General features: G+C 43.6%; 2 protein-coding genes across 4 annotated transcripts in view; one reads left to right on the top strand and one right to left on the bottom strand.

The window, feature by feature from the left end:
* PRRG4 (proline rich and Gla domain 4) overlaps positions 1-22,674 on the bottom strand; it is a 112,632-nt gene that overhangs the window by 56,884 nt on the left and 33,074 nt on the right. Inside the window, exons 1-2 of one of the 2 annotated variants that reach the window (XM_073576329.1) lie at positions 15,915-16,212; positions 4,493-4,599 (exon numbers count right to left, since the gene is read on the bottom strand). In XM_073576329.1, the coding sequence (XP_073432430.1) occupies positions 4,493-4,599; positions 15,915-16,039 (232 nt within the window). In that variant the 5' untranslated portion in view covers positions 16,040-16,212. Of the gene's footprint in view, positions 1-4,492; positions 4,600-15,914; positions 16,213-22,674 lie in introns of those variants that run through there. The other variant, XM_073576330.1, reaches the window with a different exon arrangement.
* Positions 16,492-21,980, top strand: LOC141090246 (uncharacterized). Of its 2 annotated transcripts, XR_012232401.1 has the most exons (3): positions 16,492-18,189; positions 20,664-21,218; positions 21,298-21,980. XR_012232401.1 is itself a non-coding variant. In XM_073576331.1 (2 exons), the coding sequence occupies exons 1-2, from the start codon at positions 17,425-17,427 to the stop codon at positions 20,691-20,693; spliced, it is 795 nt and encodes a 264-aa protein (XP_073432432.1). In that variant the 5' UTR covers positions 16,492-17,424; the 3' UTR covers positions 20,694-21,980. The 2 variants fall into 2 exon arrangements, 1 of the variants encoding a protein (XP_073432432.1); XM_073576331.1 differs by having other exon boundaries at positions 20,664-21,980.

Raw genomic sequence — 22,674 nt, 5'->3', positions numbered from 1 at the left:
GCTAGCAATATCGCTATAACGTCACAAGTTATAGCGATATTGCTAGCGATATCGCTTAGTGTGACAGGCCCTTTAGACGAAGGCAGCCTCTCCACTTCTCCCCTGCATACACAAATGTCAATCTTGCTGTCTTTTCTCCAGTAGATATCTTGTTTTAATCACCTCTCTACTGCAGGAGGTCTTGGCTTCAAAGGAAGCTTGAATTCTTAGCGCTACCTATGTTTTAATTAGTATTCCTAAAGAAGATCATTTGGAAGGTGAAGAGTTCTTAGACAGAGCAGAATTATCTCTTCATGTTACAGAAAGAGAAGAAATTTGAAGTGCACCTGAAGAAACAGAGGAATGGAAACATGTGACCCAGAGAAGCAAGAGGGTCAGGAGGCAGTCAGCACCCATACTTCTCAGGAACCAGTACCAGGCTCTCACGCAGGAAAACGATGAAGATATACATCAGGATAAGACTTTGCCCACAAACAGCAACCTTGTACGCCTTCAGAGTCCTCCTGGATGGAGAAAGAAAAACGTTGTGAAGAAGAAACGGAGAGTGGTGGTCATGGGGGATTCCCTGTTGAGAGGAACAGAGGCCGCTATCTGCAGACCGGATATAACTTCAAGAGAAATGTGCTGTCTTCCAGGTGCAAAAATTAAAGATGTGTCTGACAGGATATCAGGACTCTTCAGACCTACAGATGACTACCCATTCCTGCTACTACACGTGGGGACAAATGACACCGCAAGAAACGACCATGAAACCATCTGCAGAGACTTTGAAGACTTAGGCAAGAAAGTGAAAGAACTGGGAGCGCAGGTGGTCTTCTCTTCCATCCTCCCAGTGGATGGCCATGGAACAAGGAGGTGGAATAAGATTCTGCAGGTGAACAACTGGCTACGTCGATGGTGCCGTCTGCAACGATTTGGATTTATGGATCACGGATTGAATTACCTTTACGATGGACTACTTGCTAGAGATGGGGTGCACCTTACGAAGACTGGAAAACATGTATTTGGAAGTCGCCTTGCTACACTTGTAAGGAGAGCTTTAAACTAGAACAACATGGGAAGGGAAGCAAAAGACCAGAAAAAGCCAAACACCTGACACATGCTATTGAGAACTCTGCTATTAGAAGTGGAAAGGAAGAACAAAGACAAAAGAAACTAATTAATACAAATATTGGAGAAAGAGAAACCAATCACAAACTAAAATGTTTCTATACTAATGCACAAAGCATGGGCAACAAACAAGGAGAATTGGAACTACTAACACAGGAAAAGAAATATGATATCATTGGAATCACTGAAACTTGGTGGGACAATACACATGATTGGAATACAAGAGTAGAAGGATACAACTTATTTGCAAGAAACGGACTTGATAAACGAGGAGGAGGTGTCGCATTGTATGTTAGAAACGCGTATATCTGCACAGAGATTGAAGCTTCAGAGACTGGGAGTTCTGTGGAAACTGTTTGGGTAAGAATACAAGGACAGAACAATGGAAAGGACACCATTGTAGGCATTTACTACAGGCCGCCTGTGCAAGCTGAAGATATGGATGAACTCTTTATGCATCAAATGGCCAAGTTCTCCAAAAAATATGACACAGTTGTCATGGGAGATTTCAACTATCCAGACATTTGTTGGGAATCTCTCTCAGGCAAAACTAACAGGTCAAGGAAATTCTTATCCTCTCTTGCTGACTACTTTATTTTCCAAAAGGTAGGGGAGAAAACAAGGGGAACGGCTACCATGAATCTAATCCTTATAAACAGGGAGGAAATGGTTGAGGAGGTAAAAGTGGCTGGGACCCTAGGAGGCAGCGACCATGCTATTTTAGAATTTTTGATAACTAGAGGAGGAAGACCTGTGAAGACTCAGACGTCAAGGTTAGATTTCAGAAAGGCAGATTTTAAGGGATTCAGAAAGAGAATTGGAGGGATCCAATGGCTGGATATCCTTAAAGACAAAAATGTCCAGGAAGGATGGGAAATCTTGAAAAATGAAATTCTCAAAGCACAATTGTTAACAATTCCGAAAAGAGGGAAGAATAGGAAGCATTTAAGGAAGCCAGGATGGATGAACACAGAACTTAAGCACATGCTAAAAAGGAAGAAAAAAATGTTTATAAAATGGAAAGAGGGAGGCATATCTAAACAAGAATATAATGCTGTCTGCAAAACCTGCATGGCACAAATCAGATTATCTAAAGCTGACAATGAATTGAAGCTTGCAAGAGATGTCAAAAGCAATAATAAAGGATTTTGGGGATATGTCAAAAGTAAAAGAAAAGTCAAAGATGCTATAGGATTTTTACAGGATGAAAATGATGAAATGGTAAGACAGGATGTTGAGAAGGCCGAACTTTTAAATTCCTATTTTGCATCTGTTTTCTCTCAGAAAGGAAATGTAACATCAACTGTTCTTCACTGTCCCATTAAGGGAATAGAAGAATCCAGGATATCTATAAACAGAAAGATAGTGAGGAAACACTTAGCTAACCTAAATGAATTCAAGTCTCCAGGTCCAGATGAATTACACCCCAGAGTACTGAAGGAGATAGCAGAAGAAATTTTTGAACCCCTCTCCATAATCTTTGAAAATTCTTGGAGAACAGGTGAAGTCCCAGAAGACTGGAGAAGAGCAAATGTTGTTCCTATCTTCAAAAAGGGGAAGAAGGTGGACCCAGGCAACTATAGGCCGGTGAGTCTGACTTCTATACCAGGAAAGATCTTTGAGCAAATTATCAAACAACATGTATGTCAGCACCTGGATAAGAATGAAGTGATTAAACAGAGTCAGCATGGGTTTGTAACTAATAAGTCATGTCAGACTAACTTAATTTCCTTCTATGATGGAATCACTGATTGGGTGGATCAAGGAAATGCTGTAGATATAGTATATCTTGACTTCAGCAAAGCATTTGACAAAGAATCTCATACAATCCTTATTGAAAAAATGACTAAGTATGGAATGGACAAGGCAACTGTTAGGTGGATTCATAACTGGCTTAGTGATCGGACCCAAAGAGTGGTCGTAAATGGCTGCACATCCAGCTGGAAGAATGTCTCAAGTGGGGCACCACAGGGCTCTGTCCTGGGCCCTGTATTGTTCAACATCTTTATCAACGATTTAGATGAAGGAATTGAGGGTAAACTGATTAAATTTGCTGATGACACAAAGCTAGGAGGGATAGCTAATACTAGAGAAGAGAGAGAGAGGATTCAAAAAGATATAAATAAACTGGAGAAGTGGGCAGCAACTAACAGAATGGTTTTTAACAGGGAAAAATGCAAAGTACTACATCTGGGCAATAAAAATGAAAAAAGCATATACAGAATGGGAGGAATAGGGCTAAGCAACAGCACATGTGAAAAAGACTTGGGTATACTAATAGATCACAGACTGAGTATGAGTCAACAGTGTGATGCAGCAGCAAAAAAGGCAAATGCAATTCTAGGATGTATTAACAGAAGCATACAGTCTAGATCACGTGAAGTCATTATTTCCCTCTACTCCTCTTTGGTCAGACCTCATCTGGAAAATTGTGTCCAGTTTTGGGCACCACATTTTAAAAAAGACATCAACAAACTGGAGCAAGTTCAGAAAAGAGCGACCAGAATGGTGACCGGTCTGCAAACCCTGTCTTATGAGGAAAGGTTGCAGGATTTGGGAATGTTTAGTTTGCAAAAGAGAAGACTGAGAGGAGACTTAATAGCTGTCTACAAATATCTAAAGGGCTGTCACATTGTAGAAGGATCAACTTTATTCTCATTTGCACAAGGAAAGACTAGAAGCAATGGGATGAAACTGAATGGGAGGAGACACAGATTAGATATTAGAAAAAACTTTTTGACAGTTAGAGTGATCAATGAATGGAACAAGCTGCCATGAGAAGTGGTGAGTTCTCCTTCAATGGAAGTCTTCAAACAGAGGCTGGACAGACATCTGACTGGGATTATTTAGCGAATCCTGCTTTGAGCAGGGGGTTGGACCAGATGGCCCAGGAGGTCCCTTCCAACTCTGCGATTCTATGATTCTATGATTCCTCACTTCCTACGAATACATAATTTTCCATTTTCCCCTTATGTCCAAAGTGAGGGAGTGATATCTCTTCTTCCTGAAGATGTCTTATGGATTTTAATCTTCCTCTATGACAGTGCACAAGAACTGTTAATTAGAATTGGACAGGTACCTAATACTTGCTGGGCCACTAATGGTCACCCGCCTTTGAACCATTCCTAAACTCTCTAACCCTCAGTTCAGCAGCTGCTAAGGCATAGAGAGAACACTGGTCCAATGCAAAATCAGGATTGTGTAATAGTGGCATAAAGTGTCAATACATAGTGTGTTAGGGTCTCCCTCACCTGCTATAATATTGGTGTTTTTCATGTGGCAGAGGGGCATTTGGACTTCATCAGGAAGCAAGGTCAGGGGCTACTGTTTCCTTTGCACCCACTCTAAGTACACTGATTTTAATTAAAATCTCTTTTTTTACCTTCCTGGTCGATTGATCCCAGCAAATTTCTTGCACAGAGTGGAAATCCAAATAATTCAGTAATTAACTGGTAGATCAGGAGCAAATACAGAGTGAAGCATCGATATCTGCAAAAATAGAATGCTATGCATCAATATACAAGATGTTTGTAAATACCTTTATACAAAAAAGTGTTCTAGAAGTGATACCTTCTTTGACTAACCCATAGCCGAAGCAACCAGGCCCCTTCATCTGGTAAATTTACAATTCAATGAGTGAGGTAAGAGTAACACATTATAATAGAAGATACAACAAAGTACAGAACAGTATACTGTAACAGAACGTGAAAAGACACTGCAAAAAATGCTGAAAGAAGTGACATGCTGCAGAATAAAAAAAAGACGCTGCATTTAGTCAGGAAAAAAAAACATGAGATTTCTGAAATCTCACAGTTTTTAATTTACATAAAACACTGCTGCAAAAAGTAGCAAAAAAGCAGCGTGTGAACATGGCCTAATGCTCCTGCCTGTATGATAATGCTTTACTGCACTTATAATAACCTTGGAGGTTTAGCTGCCTAGGTAAAATGTTCAGAGAAGAATGGCCAAGGTCTCCACATGTCAGGTTCTCACTGAAACATTTCAAATTATGGGGAGTTGTATTCAGATTTTAGACTTACATGTAGGTTACAATACATTTTCATAATGTTACATGACATTCTTGACTTATTTTGGAAACATTGCCTTAAAATGTGTGACCAGAGGGGAACAGCGCACTCAAGAAAAACATTCCCAAAATTTAAAAAAAAACACATTTTAACGGTTAACTCACCAAAACCCTGACTAATGCGCAATGACCAGAGGGGAACTCTGTGGACATAGGACAGGGATTGTACCAGGGGAGGTAGTAGTGACAGGGGTTGTATCGTTATGATAACGACAGTAATGATTTTTCCTTAAAAGTTATCTGTGACCCTCAGAAACCAGGGCTTTGGCACCCCCTAATAGCTACATCACTGTTTCCAAACGTGATGTTATCCCAAAATCTCTAGGGTAGAACTTTAGTATTTTATATTTGGGACTTAGTAATACATTTTGTGTCCGCTTTAAAAGTTCCTATTGATATTCCTGAGCTTTCTGTGTAATGCTCACTCCTCCAGAGAGGTGGAAACAATAGGTGTCCATCCCTGACTAATAAATGAGGGTCTTACGCATTGATTGGCACTGATCAGACTGCATTGATGGGCACTGATCAGGCTACATTGATGGGCAGTGATCAGTCTGCATTGATGGGCACTGATCAGGCTGCATTGATGGGCAGTGATCAGGCTGCATTGATGGGCACTGATTAGGCTGCATTGATGGGCAGTGATCAGACTGCATTGATGGGCACTGATCAGGCTGCATTGATGGGCAGTGATCAGGCTGCAATGATGGGCACTGATTAGGCTGCATTGATGGGCAGTGATCAGACTGCATTGATGGGCACTGATCAGGCTGCATTGATGGGCACTGATCAGACTGCATTGATGGGCACTGATCAGACTGCATTGATGGGCACTGATCAGGCTGCATTGATGGGCACTGATCAGACTGCATTGATGGGCACTTATCAGTCTGCATTGATGGGCACTGATCAGGCTGCATTGATGGGCAGTGATCAGTCTACATTGATGGGCAGTGCAGTCTGTATGTCTCTGTGTGGGTAATTTTATTGCTGGTATATTGTTTTTGTAGCGCTGTATATATATATTGGAATTTTACTAATAGCAATTTGGAATCCCTAGGAAACCATGATATCAAGAAAGAGAACAATTGCTTCACTTGTTACGACTAGCAGTGACAAATATGGAACCGGACATTGACCACCTCATTAGCCAAAAGCAGGCCCATAGTTCCCACTGAAATACCGTTAAGTTTGTTGATTTAACTTTACTTGTTCTTCATTTTAAATATATTATCTGTTCCTGTTTTTTTTTTTTGCTTTAAAATACGATATGTGCAGTGTGCATAGGAATTTGTTCATAGTTTTTTTTTTAAACTATTTTCCGGCGCTCCAATGGTTTGAGGGACTGTGAACTGGCCCCCTGTTCCAAAAGTTTGAGGACCCCTGGTATAATTCATTTGCCATAGGCCTTCATATATTATAATGCACTCCCCATAGGTCTCCATACAGTAAAATACACTACCTATGGGCCTCTATATAGTATAATGCACACCCCATAGGCCTTCATATATTAAAATACTCTCCCCATAGTCCTCTATATATAGTATAATGCTTTCATATAGGTCTACATGTAGTATAATGCACTCTCCATAGCCTCCATATGGTATAATGCATTTGCCATAGGCCTCTATATAGTATAATGCACTCTCCATATGCCTACATAGAGTATAATGCACTCCCCATGGGCCTCAAAATAGTATAATGCACTCCCCGCATGGCTGTATATAGTATAATGCGCTTCACATAGGTCTCTATAGTATAATACATTCCCCAAAGGCCTCTATATACTGTAGTATAATGCACTCCCCATAGGCCTCCATACAGCATAATGCACTCCTCATAGGCCTCTATATTGTATAATGCACTCCCCATAGACCTTAATATAGTATAATGCACTCCCAATAGGCCTCAATATAGTATAATGCACTCCCCAAAGGCCTATATACAGTATAATGCGCTCTCTATATACCTACATATAGTATAATGCACTTCTCATAGTTCTCCATATAGTATAATGCACTCCCAATGGGCCTCTACATAGTATAATGCACTCTCCATAGGGCTCTATATAGTATAATGCGCTTCTCATAGGTCCTTCTAGTATAATGTATTCCCCAAAGACCTCTATATATTGTAGTATAATGCACTCCTCATAGGCCTCTATATATTATAATGCACTCCCCATAGGCCTCTATACAGTATAATGCACTCCCCATATGCACTCCCCATATGCCTGCACATGCCGATACAGTTAAAGTAGTGTAGCTTCGGGTGGGTCCCTCAGAGCGCGGGGCCTAGGGAGACCGCCCCCTATGCCTCCCCACCCCGGTAGCTACACTACTGGTCAGCACCTGAGTCCTTCTCTAATTTCTGTACTTATCAGAACAATCTCCTGCAGCAACTTATCGCCAGAGTTAGTAAAACATAGATGCTGACCCCCTCACCGCCATCATCAGTACTCTAAATGAGTACACTTTGATATCACTGCAGCTGAAAAACAAAAAGCAAAGCAAATATCCTGTGGAAAATCAGCAGTTTGGAAGCCACTTACATGATATTTCTTCATAGGAATGAAGTCAAATACCATGATAAAGCGATTTACAAAGTTTCCTCACTTTCCATGTGGGAAAAAAATGATATAAAAAAATCAAACTGAAACTTAGAAAGTAAGAACAGCTGACAAGTAGGGAAAGCACAGCACATTCAGGGTTTTGTAAGTGTAAGCTTGGCTGTCACCTCTGATAATTGCCCGAGTGGATAATTGGGGCACATATTCACATTACATATGCTGACCCCTCCTGGAAAGGCATTGTGGGAATATTTCTGATGGTGACAGGCAGAATTATATAAGCATTTTGTTTTCCTTCATCAACAGGTGACTCATTTCTCAGTCTTACACGTGGGAATGTAATGTCAGTCTAGTATTACCACTCCTGACAGAAGTAGTTTCTTCATGATACACACCTTGTAGCAATGCAAGGGAAAATGTAGCAATGCCGCAAATGCTGGAAAGGAACCAAGAATTGCTCCACACACCATCTGAATCAGCCTACAAGCTACATGTGGAGACCAGCCGACCTGCACTGGAGAATGATATGGAAGGTGAACCATCAGCTTGATAGAATCTGGTGACTTTACTCATTCCTACTATATAATAGGCTCAGTATTGTGGGTAGACAGGAACAGAAAGCCCATACAAATACCTGGTATTCAGCCTAAAAGCCAAGGGGGGGAGGGAGTCATTTTAAATTGCCGATTGTGTTAGTGTTGACGAACTACTAGTGTCACCATGCCCTGTGCCCACAGCATTAACTCAAAAATGCTTGCTAATAGTATGGCCCTGGATTTCATCACTCCTGTGCTGCCAGCATCACTGCCCAAAAGGGAATGACAATAGAAATATGTAAAGATGCCACGGTGAATGCTGAGGGAACACAACCCTTTACACCTAAGGGCCACATGGTCCCATTGCATAACTTCAAGGAGTGGCAATGTATTTTCAACAGAATTTATGGTGCAAAATGAAAACCCATTCATTACTTAGTGTAAGGGCGTATCCAGACGATCATATAAACACGACCAAGATAGGACCGCCATATATGAAATGTCTGGCGGGTCTCCCAACATGAGCGTGAAAGCTTCATATATTTCTAGAACGTTGTCAAGTTTGGGTTGGGAGACCCGCCTGCCACTTCATGCATTGCGGTTCCATCTCGGTCCTATTTATACGGTCATTTGAATGCACCCTGAATTTCATTTGTAAAAGAAAAAATACATTTCAAGCCAGGTAACTATTATGGAGTAAAGAGAAAGACTACAACAAACAGTTAAAATGTACGAAGTCACAAAGAAATTATAGAATGTCCAGCCTGTTGGAAGACCCCATGTGATCTCATGGCCTTAGTTACACGTCTACTCTTGTATACCATTCCTGCGCACTCGATTGGATGCAATGAGCTAAAGCAAATACATCAAGAGAAAATAACCCCCCCAATTAAATCAAGTTTATTTTTATGTTAAACATATTTAAAGATTTTTATTTTAATTTCCTATGTCTATATATATGTTCCTATATATATAGATATAAAATAAATTATGCAATCCTGCAGCTTTCACTCTGACCACAGAGCCTCATAACAGTGGCACTTCAGTAGAGAGCATTTCTTATAATCACAGGCAGGATTACGGCTGAAGACAACACAGAATCTATCGCTGACAACAGGTGATATCACAGATTAGAGTTAATGCATTCTGCCCCCAGGTAGAGGCGATGTGGCTGGCAGGAGGACTGGGATGCTGACCATGATGCTATGTAACTGGTGCTGTAATACTTTCTCACACCCAGAAAGTAGGAAAGTCTGTTATACAGTAAGGCTGTGTGCCCACATTGCGTTTTTGAAACATTTCCGCCGTGTTTTGGCCGCTGCGGAAACCCCCTAGAAACGCTAACAAAACGCATTCCCATGCAATCCTATGGGATTCCGCAGTTGCTGTGCCAATGCTGCGAATTTTTCCGCTGCAGAATCGCATAGCGGTAAAATCCGCAGCATGTCCATTAATTCTGCGGAATCGCAGCAATTCCACCGACAGAGGATTGCATTAAATCGCTCACTTTACACATGTGGCTATGCCCACCATGCATAAAGTGAGCGCTTCATGTATGGATGGTACCCAGGGTCGGGAGGAGAGGAGACTATCCTCCATGCCCTGGGTACCATATTCCTGTAAAAAATAGATTTAAAATAAAAAATAGGTATATACTTAGCCTCTGTCGGCCCCTGGAGTCCTCCCGGCCCTCATCGGCGCTGCCAGCGACTTCCGTTCCTAGGGATGCATTGCGCGAATGACCTCTGATGACATGCAATGCATCCCTTGGAGCGGAAGTTGCCGGCAGCGCCGATGAGGACCAGGAGGACTCCGGGAGCCGACAGAGGGTAAGTATATCTCTATTTTTTTTTAAATTATGTTTAACATTCTATCTTAAACTATTGATGCTGCATAGGCAGCATCAATGGTAAAAAGTTGGTCACACTTGTCAAGCACTATGCTTGACAAGTGTGACCAACCTGTTAATCACTTTTCCAAGCGATGCTTCAAATCGCTTGGAAAAGCGCTAGCATTCTGCAAGCTAAAAACGCTTGCAAAACGCTTGTGTTCTGCGGGAAAATGCATGCGAATTCCACATGCGTTTTACCCACGGCGGGGAATTGCGGAAATGCTGCGGACAATTCTGCAGCATTTCTGCAACGTGGGCACATAGTCTAACACTTTTGCCCATAGACTGGCATCCTTCACTTCAGACCCTGTTTTGCTGTGCATGGAAATACACAAAATAATCTATAAAGCGGTACCACTTTAAAAGGTAAATTCACTTACAACAGATTTATTGTGAATGCAGAGGCTCCCATACACATTAGATAGCGATCATTTGGCCAACACCTATCTCTACCAACTCCTTGACAGACAGAAATTATTTTCTTGGCCGAGCTCTCTTGTGTTCTCAATGAAAGAGCTGTTGCTAGACTGCTCTGGCAGTGGCTTATAACCAGGGATAACAAAAGGATTGGCGGCTGAAATTCAACAGATCCGATCCTTCTCCTACCATCATCTGTTGGGGAAAAGTCGGGGTGCCCCATACACGTTAAGCTGTGAGACAGTTCTGGCAGGCTCATCCAACTTGAGGGCAGACTGATGACTCTTCTAAATATTTTGAGTGAGGACCGCCTGATGAACCTATAAAAATTTTGAGTGAGGGCCGCTTGATGATGTTGATATGGTGGAGGAAAAGGAGGACAAGATAAAGAAGAACACATGAACCGTATACCCTTTTTTGTGCAGGAAGGCATGCTTGGGAATATACCAGAAAAAAAAGAAACATTTTAATTGGCTTTATGTTCTGCTGCCATCATCTGGTGGGATTGAAAAGTCTGGGCCAATCAAGACCTTGTTCATTTTGATAAGAGTCAGGCTGTCAGCATTTTCAGTTGACAGTCAGATGCACCAATCAGTTATAATACCCCCCGCAGCACTAAATACCTGCTCTGACAAAACGCTAGCGGCAGGGCAGGTCAGCACCTCCAAGACAAAAAGGGACAGTTCATGCTACGTGTTCAGCTTGGATACCCAATAGTTGTACAGTACAAAAGAATCACGGATGATGAAGGTACAGTGGGTTAGGTACTCCTTCACCATCTTATAAAACTTTTCCCTCCTTGTCAGACTTCCTGGGCCTGTGCACTGGGAGGGTCTACTGAAACTGTTTCAGACCTTTAATAGTATTCCCCTTCCTCTGTTGGACTAGGGCCATTTGGTATTGCACCATTTTACTTTCCCTCTCCACTGCAGGAAGGACAGATGGAAAGTTCTCCTTGTAGCATTGGTCAAGAAGGGAAAACAACCGGTAATAAGTGTCGGCCAAAATGCATATAACGCAAGGGTCACGGGAAAGGCAACGGAACATAAAGGCAGCCATCACAAACAGGCAAGACTTTCCTCTCCCCACCAGGAGGATGACTCTCCATCTCATCTCTCCTCCTCCTCTTCAGCCCATCCACTCTGAACAGATGTGATGAAGCTGGTGTGGATAGTACCTTCTGCAGCGCAGGCAACCATCTCCTGCTCCTCCTTCTCCTCAGCCTACTTATCATTTTCTCCCAACACACACCAAGAAGATGAGATTAGGCTGGGAATGGTGGTACCACACTATGTACTTTCTTCCTATCTCCACCTTGTCCACATGCAAAGTTTCCTCTTTAATTGTGAGCAGCAAGTGTTTGTGTAGACACAGAAGCTGTTATGGTTATGCTGATTATGGTGTCATTTCCACCATCTTGGTTGATTCCTAAAAGTTTTGCTGAACCTCACAGATGACAGACATCCATGCCCACTCATTGATTGTTATGTGTGGAGGCTGACCTGAATACAGACAGGCATGTTGTAGCTGATATTCAACTACTACCCTCTGCTGGTCACAAAACCTTGCCAACATATGTAATGTGGAGTTCCAGCACGTGGTCATGTCACACACCAGTTAATGAGCTGGGACTTGCAAGTGTTTCTGCAGCACTAACAGACCAGAGTCAGCTGTAACTGACCTATTGAAATGGGCGCACATGCAGCCAGTGTACCTTCACAAGTAGCTTAGGCAAATCTGGTATATTTTCAGAAACCGCAGAACCACTAAGTTGAGTGTGTGGGCCAGTCATGGTACGTGTGCGAGCTTGCCAAACTGCAGAGCCGCTACCAGGTTTTGGCCATTATCACACATCACCATACCTGGCTGTAGGTTCTTCATCAAGCACCACAGATCTGTGTGTTATACCATTCCACAACTCTATGGTGGTGTGTGGTTTGTCACCTAAACAAATTAGATTCAGTAAAGCCTGTTGCTGAGGAAGTGCTGCAGTGCTTCCAGCTTACAAATAATATGGATGACGTGTTCCAAGATGATAATTTGAATGTTAAGGATGAGGAGGAGGGGGTGCAGCAACTGGTGTAGTAGGTGGAGGAAATCCTGATGGAACTAGGGCCCTCAATCCTTGGCATCAGTAGCACATTGCTGTCCCAGGATGCAACTCAGTCCCGTTCTCCACAAAGTTCACCCACTGTGCCGTCAAGGAAATGTAAGAGTCCCTGGTCACAAGTACGGTACTTGCCCATGTGTCAGTCGTTAAGCGGACCTTCCCAGTTATTGCTTTGGTCAGGGCACGGGTGATATAGTGGGTATGGAAAGTATTCAGACCCTTTTAAATTTTTCACTCTTTGTTTCTTTGCAGTCTTGGTGAGAGAGGTAAAGAAGAACCCCAAGATCACTGTGGCTGAGCTCCACAGATGCAGGAGGGAGATGGGAGAAAGTTCCACAAAGTCAACTATCACTGCAGCCCTTCACCAGTCGGGTCTTTATGGCGGAGTGACTCGACGGAAGCCTCTCCTTAGTGCAAGACATATGAAAGTCTGCATTGAGTTTGCTAAAAAAGACATGAAGGACTCAAAGACAATGAGAAATAAGATTCTGTGGTCTGATGAGACGAAGATAGAACTTTTTGGTGATAATTCTAAGCGGTATGTGTGGAGAAATCCAGGCACTGCTCATCACCTGCCTAATACAATCCCAGCAGTGAAACATGGTGGTGGCAGCATCATGCTATGGGGGTGTTTTTCAGCTGCAGGCACAGGACGACTTGGTTGCAATTGAAGGAAACATGAATGTGGCCAAATACAGAGATATCCTGGATGAAAACCTCTTCCAGAGTTCTCTGGACCTCAGACTTGGCCAAAGGTTCATCTTCCAACAAGACAATGACCCTATGTACACAGCTTAAATAACAAAAGGAGTGGCTTCAGAACAACTCTGTGACCATTTTTGGTTGGCCCAGCCAGAGCCGTGACCTAAACCCAATTGAGCATCTCTGGAGAGACCTGAAAATGGCTGTCCACCAACGTTCACCATCCAACCTGATGGAACTGGAGAGGATCTGCAAGGAAGAATGGCAGATGATCCCCAAATCCAGGCTGGATGACATCATCATTCAGCTCCTCGCCGCTGTGTGCCAGTGAGAGAAAGCGCGGGAGGAAGCTGCCAGCGCCTGAGAGCTCAGAGCAGCGGAGAGGTGTGTGTGTGTGTTTGTGTGATGGGTGTGTGTGTGTGTGTGTGTGTGAAGAGAGTGATGGAGAAGGCAATGATGGGGATGATGGGAGGGATGGAGAAGGGGATGATGGGGATAATGGGAGTGACGGAGAAGGCAATGATGGGAGTGATGGAAAAGGCAATGATAGGGATGATGGGAGTGATGGAGAAGGCAATGATGAGAGTGATGGGAGGGATGGAGAAGGCAATGATGGGGATGATGGGAGGGATGGAGACAGTGGCGGATTAAGTGGCCTATGGGCCCGGGGCTGTTCATAAAACCTGGGCCCCTGTACCCCCCTTCCCAGGAAAACATTTTCTGTCCACATTTTGTGGCTCTTCTCACAAAAACACTGCATATGCTGATATTTAGGGGCGGTGAATGGCCAGCTCGGATGCGGGGTCTGGAAAGGAATAAAATGGCCGCGCTTGGGAGGGGGTACCGCCGGCCTGGCCGGCTACTGGTCTCCATGCTCTGCCTCTCTCCCCAGCCTCCCTCCAATGCATTATGTGGCTGCCTCCATGCTCTGCCTCTCCCCAGCCTCCCTGGCTGCTCCCTCCAATTTGGAGGCAGCCACATAAATTGCATAATGCATTGGATTGGAGCGGAGGGAGCAGCCAGGGAGGGAGGCTGGGGAGAGGCAGAGCATCCTCCAGTCCTCCCAAATGGTGACGCCGACGGTGAGTGTGTCAGTGACCCACCTGCCCTGCGCTAGCCGCTGCCAAAATCTCATGGGCTGAGCGAGTCCTCCTCACTGTGCACTGCCAGTCGGCGCCGCCGCCTCCACGCTTCTCAGTCCCGGCCGGGCCGCCCACAGCACACAGAGAGAGGAGGAACTTCTGCTCTGCCTCCTGCCATGCTGCGCCGCCCCCACACACGTGCTGCCTGGGACTGCCCGCCGCCCCCCTTCCAAGTTCCTACGCCACTGGGCGGCGGCGGGCGGCTGAGCGGCTCACACAGTGACAGACTGACAGATCATATGCAATGCCGACCGACCGATTGGCCCCTGCCCTGGGCCCCCTAAAAACCTTGGGCCCGGGGCGACCGCCCCATCCGCCCCTATTAAGATCCGCCATTGGATGGAGAAGGGGATGATTGGGATGATGGGAGTGATGGGGAGGGCAATGATGGGAGTCATGGAAAAGGCAATGATGGGGATGATGGGAGTGATGGAGAAGACAATGATGGGAGTGATGGGAGTGATGGAGAAGGCAATGATGGGAATGATGGGAGGAATGGAGAAGGGGATGATGGGAGTGATGGAGAAGGCAATGATGGGAGTGAAGGAAAAGGCTATTACTGGTATGTCCACCAGCTTTTGCAATACCATAACCCATCTTTCCTGATCCGAATCACCCTGTATCTCTCTGCTATTACTGGTATGTCCACTGGCTGCTTTCTCACCTTATTTCCTTGATGCTAACACACATTTGGCCTTATCTGTCCATTTGGATCTATCTCCTTTGTATTTTTGTCTTCTGACTTCTAATTCTCTCCTCCTGTGTCTGTAACCAGTCTCCCTGCTGCCCTTCCCTCCCAAACACACCTGGCCTGTTTCATGTGCTGTTAGCTTGTTATAAATTCAGAGTCATAGGTCTGCCTGGACCTCGGTCTGTCTCTATAAGGATAACAGCAGAAATATGGGTAACCACCCAGCATGTGAAAGACCGCATTTCCAAACATAAATCAACCATCCGGTGTGAGAACACACTTTTACCAATTCCTGCCCATTTTGTGGAAAATAGACACTCTGTAAGCCAACTGAAATTTCAGGTTATCGAACAAATCCCTGTACCCAGACGAGGGGGTAATAGAATCCAAACGCTCAAAGAGCGTGAAGCGTATTGGATATATCACCTAAATACCCTCCATCCACACGGTCTCAATAGAGAATCTGAAATGTATTATTAATCCCTTCTAAATTCCACTTCATAGTGAATTAGTTTTGTTTTTCATCAGGAGTTTAAAATCACTACCAAATAAGTTCTTTTCCTACACAACGTTTTTTGGTTTATAGGAGATATTTCTGACATAAGTGTGTTAATATGAACGCCATTTTACTCTTTGTATGTAAACCTTGCTCTAATTACCTTTCTTTGTTTTTAGGCAGGAAAAGGAAGTTTCTCTGAAACCTGATAGGCACAACCAGCACTGAAATTATCACCGTGCATGAATTCAGCACAGTCCCACCATTAAAATGGCCGCCTGTATGCATGTGACATTTCCTCACAACCCTCCCTTTTTTACTTCACTTCCTGGATGGCTCGCACCTGCTCAGTACATTCATTCTGACAATTTTGACCTCACCAAGATGGCGACTGCCAACATCACTTCCTGTCAAGTCAAAACATGTTCATTCTCTATCCCCGCCCTGCACATGCTCAGTACATTCATTCTGACATTTTTTTACCTTACCAAGATGGCGACTGCCACCATCACTTCCTGTCAAGTCAAAACATGCTCATTCTCTATCCCCGCCCTGCACATGCTCAGTACATTCATTCAGACATTTTTGACCTCGCTAAGATGGCGATGGCCCTTCCCCCCCATTCCCGCCCCTTCCCCACCCAATCAGGAAGTGCTTGACAGTATTTAACATCACTGCACTAAGCCACATGCACTTCCGGCCTCCTCCACACCTGACTAGATTTAGGACACAAGGTAATGGTGCCCTACAGTCTTCATAGACTGGGTTTCCTTTCTCCATCTCAGCTTATTGACCTGCTTTTTTGTCCTTAGGACGGGAGTCACGTGCTGACCCTACACATCGGTATGTGACCCCTAAAACTTTCTTTTATATCTTTTCTTTCTATATACCTTGCTATTCCTTAACCTATACCCTTTTTCAGTGGTTACTATAGGTACCGTTCCAGCAGCTGGATTACAAAGGCAAACCTATACCACTTATACACACACCTCAAAACCAAGGATCTAGGTATTTATACCTTATGCCTTAACATTTCCAAGAGCACCCCTTACACACTGCCTCCTTAGATGACCTCACCTTTATTCCCACTCCACTTCACTGTCCCCTAATGCCCTTTCTCAACACTACCTACACATTCATGCTTTTCAACTCCTTACACCTTCACTCTATTCCTCTTTTCAACCTCTCACATGTTCACCGTATCACACCACAATACATACTCACTGGCCTCACATCATTATAGATCCATACACACCTTCACAAAGGATGTTTGACACTGTCCCCACCTTATGTATCACCTATCACTAGATTTTTGGTTTTATAATACTTTATAAAGTTTATTTATTGATTTTTGTTCTTTTATTGTATATATTGTAGTCATATCCCTGATGAAAGCTCGAGATGTAGAGCTGAAACGTTGGATTGTAACACCACCCTTTTTTGGATTGTAACACCACCCTTTTTTTTCACAATCAATAAAATCACAACAATTAAAGACTGTCGTTGAGAAGACTTTACTTTCATGTTATTAGTGTGCCGGGGTTACTCCTATACTTTAGTCTTGTTTTTTCCCAGAGCACCTAAGTTGGGGTTTGAGCCTGTCATATCTACTTTATATTTGATCTATTTTAGACAGTTGTCTCCCCCTCTAAACCATATTTTCGCAATTTTTCATGGCCTCCTTCGGTGTCTTCTCCTTCAACGAAGAAGAAAGATCTAGTATTCTTTCTACGGTCAGAGAAACTGACAATTTCCTGAATATCCCTACCCGTGAGGTGAAATCGAGGGATTATGAAAAGGAATTGAAGAAACTTTCATCTTTTGAATTGCATGCATATACTTTAGCTCAATACACGAAGGCACAGCGGATTCCGAGGGGACTCAGGGTCTCGTTACGACCAACCCTCTTCAGTGACAATGAGGAATATTGTCAACTTTTTGAAAATATTCTAAATAAGTGCTCTATAGATTTAATGGTGTTGACCATCAAATTTCTCCAGGAGAATATACAGAAGGTGAAAGATCAGGTTGCTGCTATCGAAAATCAGTTGACTAACACTCTTTCTCCAACAGATCTCGCTAGCCTTAAGGCAAGAGCCAACAAAACTCTACAAGACTACACCAATGAACTGAAAACACGAAAAAAGAACAAGTTTCTGAGAGACCAGGACGACTATCTCAAAAACCAGGTCTATAGATGGCGGTATACCACACTTCCAGATGGTCCCCCCTACAGAAACCGATATGGCTCATCAGGTTCGGATGGTGGTCAAGTTGGACGAGGCGGCAGAGGAGGACGCGGTGGGAAACCGCCCAAGTCTTTTTTCGACCCGCGCAAGAAACCCCCGGCACCTCCAAACACAGTTTCAGACGAGGAGGAAGAAGAAAAAACAGACGAGGACCCCCAGAGGGATACACGTCCCAATACTCGATCTCAGGTAAGAACAATCTTGTCTTCAACATCTCTACCTATTGTCTCTCACCTGCCGAGATCCGAGTTCTCCAGAGGGGCCTCTCATTCTGTCCCACTCCCTCCTTTGATCCGTTCCTCGTACACCAAGAGTTAAATCGTTTTTACCGCTCTTTGAGACTTAAGGTACATTTTGACAAAGATGGCGGAGACATAAACACCAACCAGGTACCTTTCTCCTCGGGAACCAGCACCCAAGAGACGTTTATTCTCAAAGATCTCGGACTCAAGATCCCGAGCACGTTTCAACCACCTCGCCTCTATCATCCTGTCGAGACGTATATTTCACTTGTTAATGCTTCTGTGGATAAGTATATAGATGAAATCAAACATGGTAAATACCACCTTAAGCATAACCTTAATAGAGAAGAATCATTAGCACTGAAAAGTCTTAAAAACAACAAGGACATTGTCATAAAGCCTGCTGATAAAGGTGGCTCCATTGTAGTACTGGATAAGAAATACTATCTGTCTGAAATCCAGAGACAACTCTCTGACGTCACGACATACAGACCCATCCCCACGAATCCTATCTACTCCATAGAGAGAAAGATAGACAATTTGATCAACTTCCACTTAAATTTGGGTACAATTGATTCTAAACTGGCAGAGTATTTGCACAAACAAAGTCCCATAACTCCAGTCATTTATATACTCCCCAAAATACATAAAAATTTGGAAAAGCCCCCCGGTAGACCCATAGTGGCATCTACCGACTCTATCCTCTCACCCCTGTCAATAACCTTGGAAAAGATCCTCACTCCACTAGTACCAAAAATTCCATCTTATCTCAAAGACACCGGTGATTTTCTGAACCACGTTAGAACCCTCCATGACATTCCTTCCTTTTGTTTATTAGCCAGCCTAGACGTCAACAGCCTATATACTAGTATAGATCACGATCTTGGCATCGAGGCTGTCAGATGGTTCCTAGATTTACAATCCTCTCTTAGCGAACCCCAGAAATTGTTCTGTACCGATACACTCAAATTGGTCCTCAACAACAACTATTTCCTCTTTGAGGACCAATTCTACCTCCAGGCACGGGGTACCGCGATGGGGTCGAATGTAGCCCCCCCGTACGCTAACATCTTCATGTGTAAATTTGAGGCTGACTTTGTCTACACACATCATCTATATAGAAAACCTGCTCTTACCTGGCTCAGATACATAGACGACATCTTTTGTGTATGGACAGGTGACACCAATAGCCTCACAGATTTTGTACATGACCTCAACCAGAGTATACCGAACCTAACCTTTACCTCACATTCCAACACACAGTCTGTCAGTTTCCTTGACACCATGATCTCTAAAACTGACTCTGGCACCCTTACAAGTGACCTTTACGTCAAACCTACAGACCGTAATAGTCTACTACACTGGTCCAGTTGTCACCCAAGACACGTGAAGATAGCTCTACCTAAATCCCAACATGACAGAATTGACCGCATAGTCTCAAAACCTGATATCAGGCAAATGAGACATGACGAGATGACTGAAAAGTTTCAAACAAGAGGATACCCCAAATTTAATGCTGAACAACAAACCAGAATTACCCAACGTGACTGTGATGTAGAGAATAGGGTTAAGTTCATCAACACCTATCACCCGTTCTCTCCTCTGATCAAAAAAGCAGTCCTTGAACACTGGCCCCTACTAGAAAAGGCTTACCCGGGGATTGAAAATTTCCAAAATCCTCCTCTCATCTGCCATAAGCGGGCTCAGAACCTAAAAAACACTTTGGTTAGAGCCGACGTGGGCTCCCACTTCAAGACATTCAGGCAGAAGACATTTAGCACGGTGCGCAACGGAACCTTCCCTTGTTTGGGTTGCGCACAATGCACGAATGTTAGTAAAGGCGATTCATTCACCCATCCGAGGTCTGGCAAACGGTACAAGATCAATGGCTATTTTACCTGCAACTCAAATTTTGTCGTCTATTTAATCAAATGCCCATGCGGCCTAGGATACGTTGGGGAAACCACCCAGCATGTGAAAGACCGCATTTCCAAACATAAATCAACCATCCGGTGTGAGAACACACTTTTACCAATTCCTGCCCATTTTGTGGAAAATAGACACTCTGTAAGCCAACTGAAATTTCAGGTTATCGAACAAATCCCTGTACCCAGACGAGGGGGTAATAGAATCCAAACGCTCAAAGAGCGTGAAGCGTATTGGATATATCACCTAAATACCCTCCATCCACACGGTCTCAATAGAGAATCTGAAATGTATTATTAATCCCTTCTAAATTCCACTTCATAGTGAATTAGTTTTGTTTTTCATCAGGAGTTTAAAATCACTACCAAATAAGTTCTTTTCCTACACAACGTTTTTTGGTTTATAGGAGATATTTCTGACATAAGTGTGTTAATATGAACGCCATTTTACTCTTTGTATGTAAACCTTGCTCTAATTACCTTTCTTTGTTTTTAGGCAGGAAAAGGAAGTTTCTCTGAAACCTGATAGGCACAACCAGCACTGAAATTATCACCGTGCATGAATTCAGCACAGTCCCACCATTAAAATGGCCGCCTGTATGCATGTGACATTTCCTCACAACCCTCCCTTTTTTACTTCACTTCCTGGATGGCTCGCACCTGCTCAGTACATTCATTCTGACAATTTTGACCTCACCAAGATGGCGACTGCCAACATCACTTCCTGTCAAGTCAAAACATGTTCATTCTCTATCCCCGCCCTGCACATGCTCAGTACATTCATTCTGACATTTTTTTACCTTACCAAGATGGCGACTGCCACCATCACTTCCTGTCAAGTCAAAACATGCTCATTCTCTATCCCCGCCCTGCACATGCTCAGTACATTCATTCAGACATTTTTGACCTCGCTAAGATGGCGATGGCCCTTCCCCCCCATTCCCGCCCCTTCCCCACCCAATCAGGAAGTGCTTGACAGTATTTAACATCACTGCACTAAGCCACATGCACTTCCGGCCTCCTCCACACCTGACTAGATTTAGGACACAAGGTAATGGTGCCCTACAGTCTTCATAGACTGGGTTTCCTTTCTCCATCTCAGCTTATTGACCTGCTTTTTTTGTCCTTAGGACGGGAGTCACGTGCTGACCCTACACATCGGTATGTGACCCCTAAAACTTTCTTTTATATCTTTTCTTTCTATATACCTTGCTATTCCTTAACCTATACCCTTTTTCAGTGGTTACTATAGGTACCGTTCCAGCAGCTGGATTACAAAGGCAAACCTATACCACTTATACACACACCTCAAAACCAAGGATCTAGGTATTTATACCTTATGCCTTAACATTTCCAAGAGCACCCCTTACACACTGCCTCCTTAGATGACCTCACCTTTATTCCCACTCCACTTCACTGTCCCCTAATGCCCTTTCTCAACACTACCTACACATTCATGCTTTTCAACTCCTTACACCTTCACTCTATTCCTCTTTTCAACCTCTCACATGTTCACCGTATCACACCACAATACATACTCACTGGCCTCACATCATTATAGATCCATACACACCTTCACAAAGGATGTTTGACACTGTCCCCACCTTATGTATCACCTATCACTAGATTTTTGGTTTTATAATACTTTATAAAGTTTATTTATTGATTTTTGTTCTTTTATTGTATATATTGTAGTCATATCCCTGATGAAAGCTCGAGATGTAGAGCTGAAACGTTGGATTGTAACACCACCCTTTTTTGGATTGTAACACCACCCTTTTTTTTCACAATCAATAAAATCACAACAATTAAAGACTGTCGTTGAGAAGACTTTACTTTCATGTTATTAGTGTGCCGGGGTTACTCCTATACTTTAGTCTTGTTTTTTCCCAGAGCACCTAAGTTGGGGTTTGAGCCTGTCATATCTACTTTATACTTCCCTCCCAAACACACCTGGCCTGTTTCATGTGCTGTTAGCTTGTTATAAATTCAGAGTCATAGGTCTGCCTGGACCTCGGTCTGTCTCTATAAGGATAACAGCAGAAATATGCCAGATATGAGCCAGAAGTGACCAGAAGGTACAACTTACCACTGTTAGTAAATATACTACATTTCTTTCTCCTTCCTCCACACCTACTCTCATCATGCTGACATACGCTCTAACAGTTTTGGCTCAATAACTCCTCACTCTCATTTGCTATTCACATACCCCAACACCCTCTAACCAAGTAATAATCTCTCCTTCCCTCTTGCCGCCCCACCTGACCTCTTCCGCTGACCTGCTCCTCAATCTCAGATCTCTTCTAATAAACACAAAACAAGACGCCCACCCTCCTTCTCCCACATGCTCTGTCCAATCCTGGACCCCACAGCTCATAACTCCCATTATTACCCCCTTCTATCGCCCCAAACCCAATACAAACACCCAAAATCTTTCCCACCTCAAATCCGTGCCCTTGACGCCCACCACCGTGCTCCCACTCTCTGGATCGCTTTGGAATGCCCGC

This window comes from Dendrobates tinctorius, unplaced genomic scaffold, assembly GCF_039654945.1.
Source record: "Dendrobates tinctorius isolate UK_male_01 unplaced genomic scaffold, ASM3965494v1 ptg000048l, whole genome shotgun sequence".
In the NCBI taxonomy this organism is placed as follows: domain Eukaryota; kingdom Metazoa; phylum Chordata; class Amphibia; order Anura; family Dendrobatidae; genus Dendrobates; species Dendrobates tinctorius.
The sequence above is the reverse complement of the archived record's forward strand: the minus strand, read 5'-3'. Positions and strand labels throughout refer to the sequence as shown.

Excerpts from the sequence above, each read along its gene's own strand:
- LOC141090246 (XM_073576331.1), top strand. The coding sequence starts at position 17,425 with ATGGCCTCCTTCGGTGTCTTCTCCTTCAACGAAGAAGAAAGATCTAGT. Across the intron at positions 18,190-20,663 it reads GTCCCAATACTCGATCTCAG|GCAGGAAAAGGAAGTTTCTC; the intron begins GTAAGAACAATC and ends CTTTGTTTTTAG.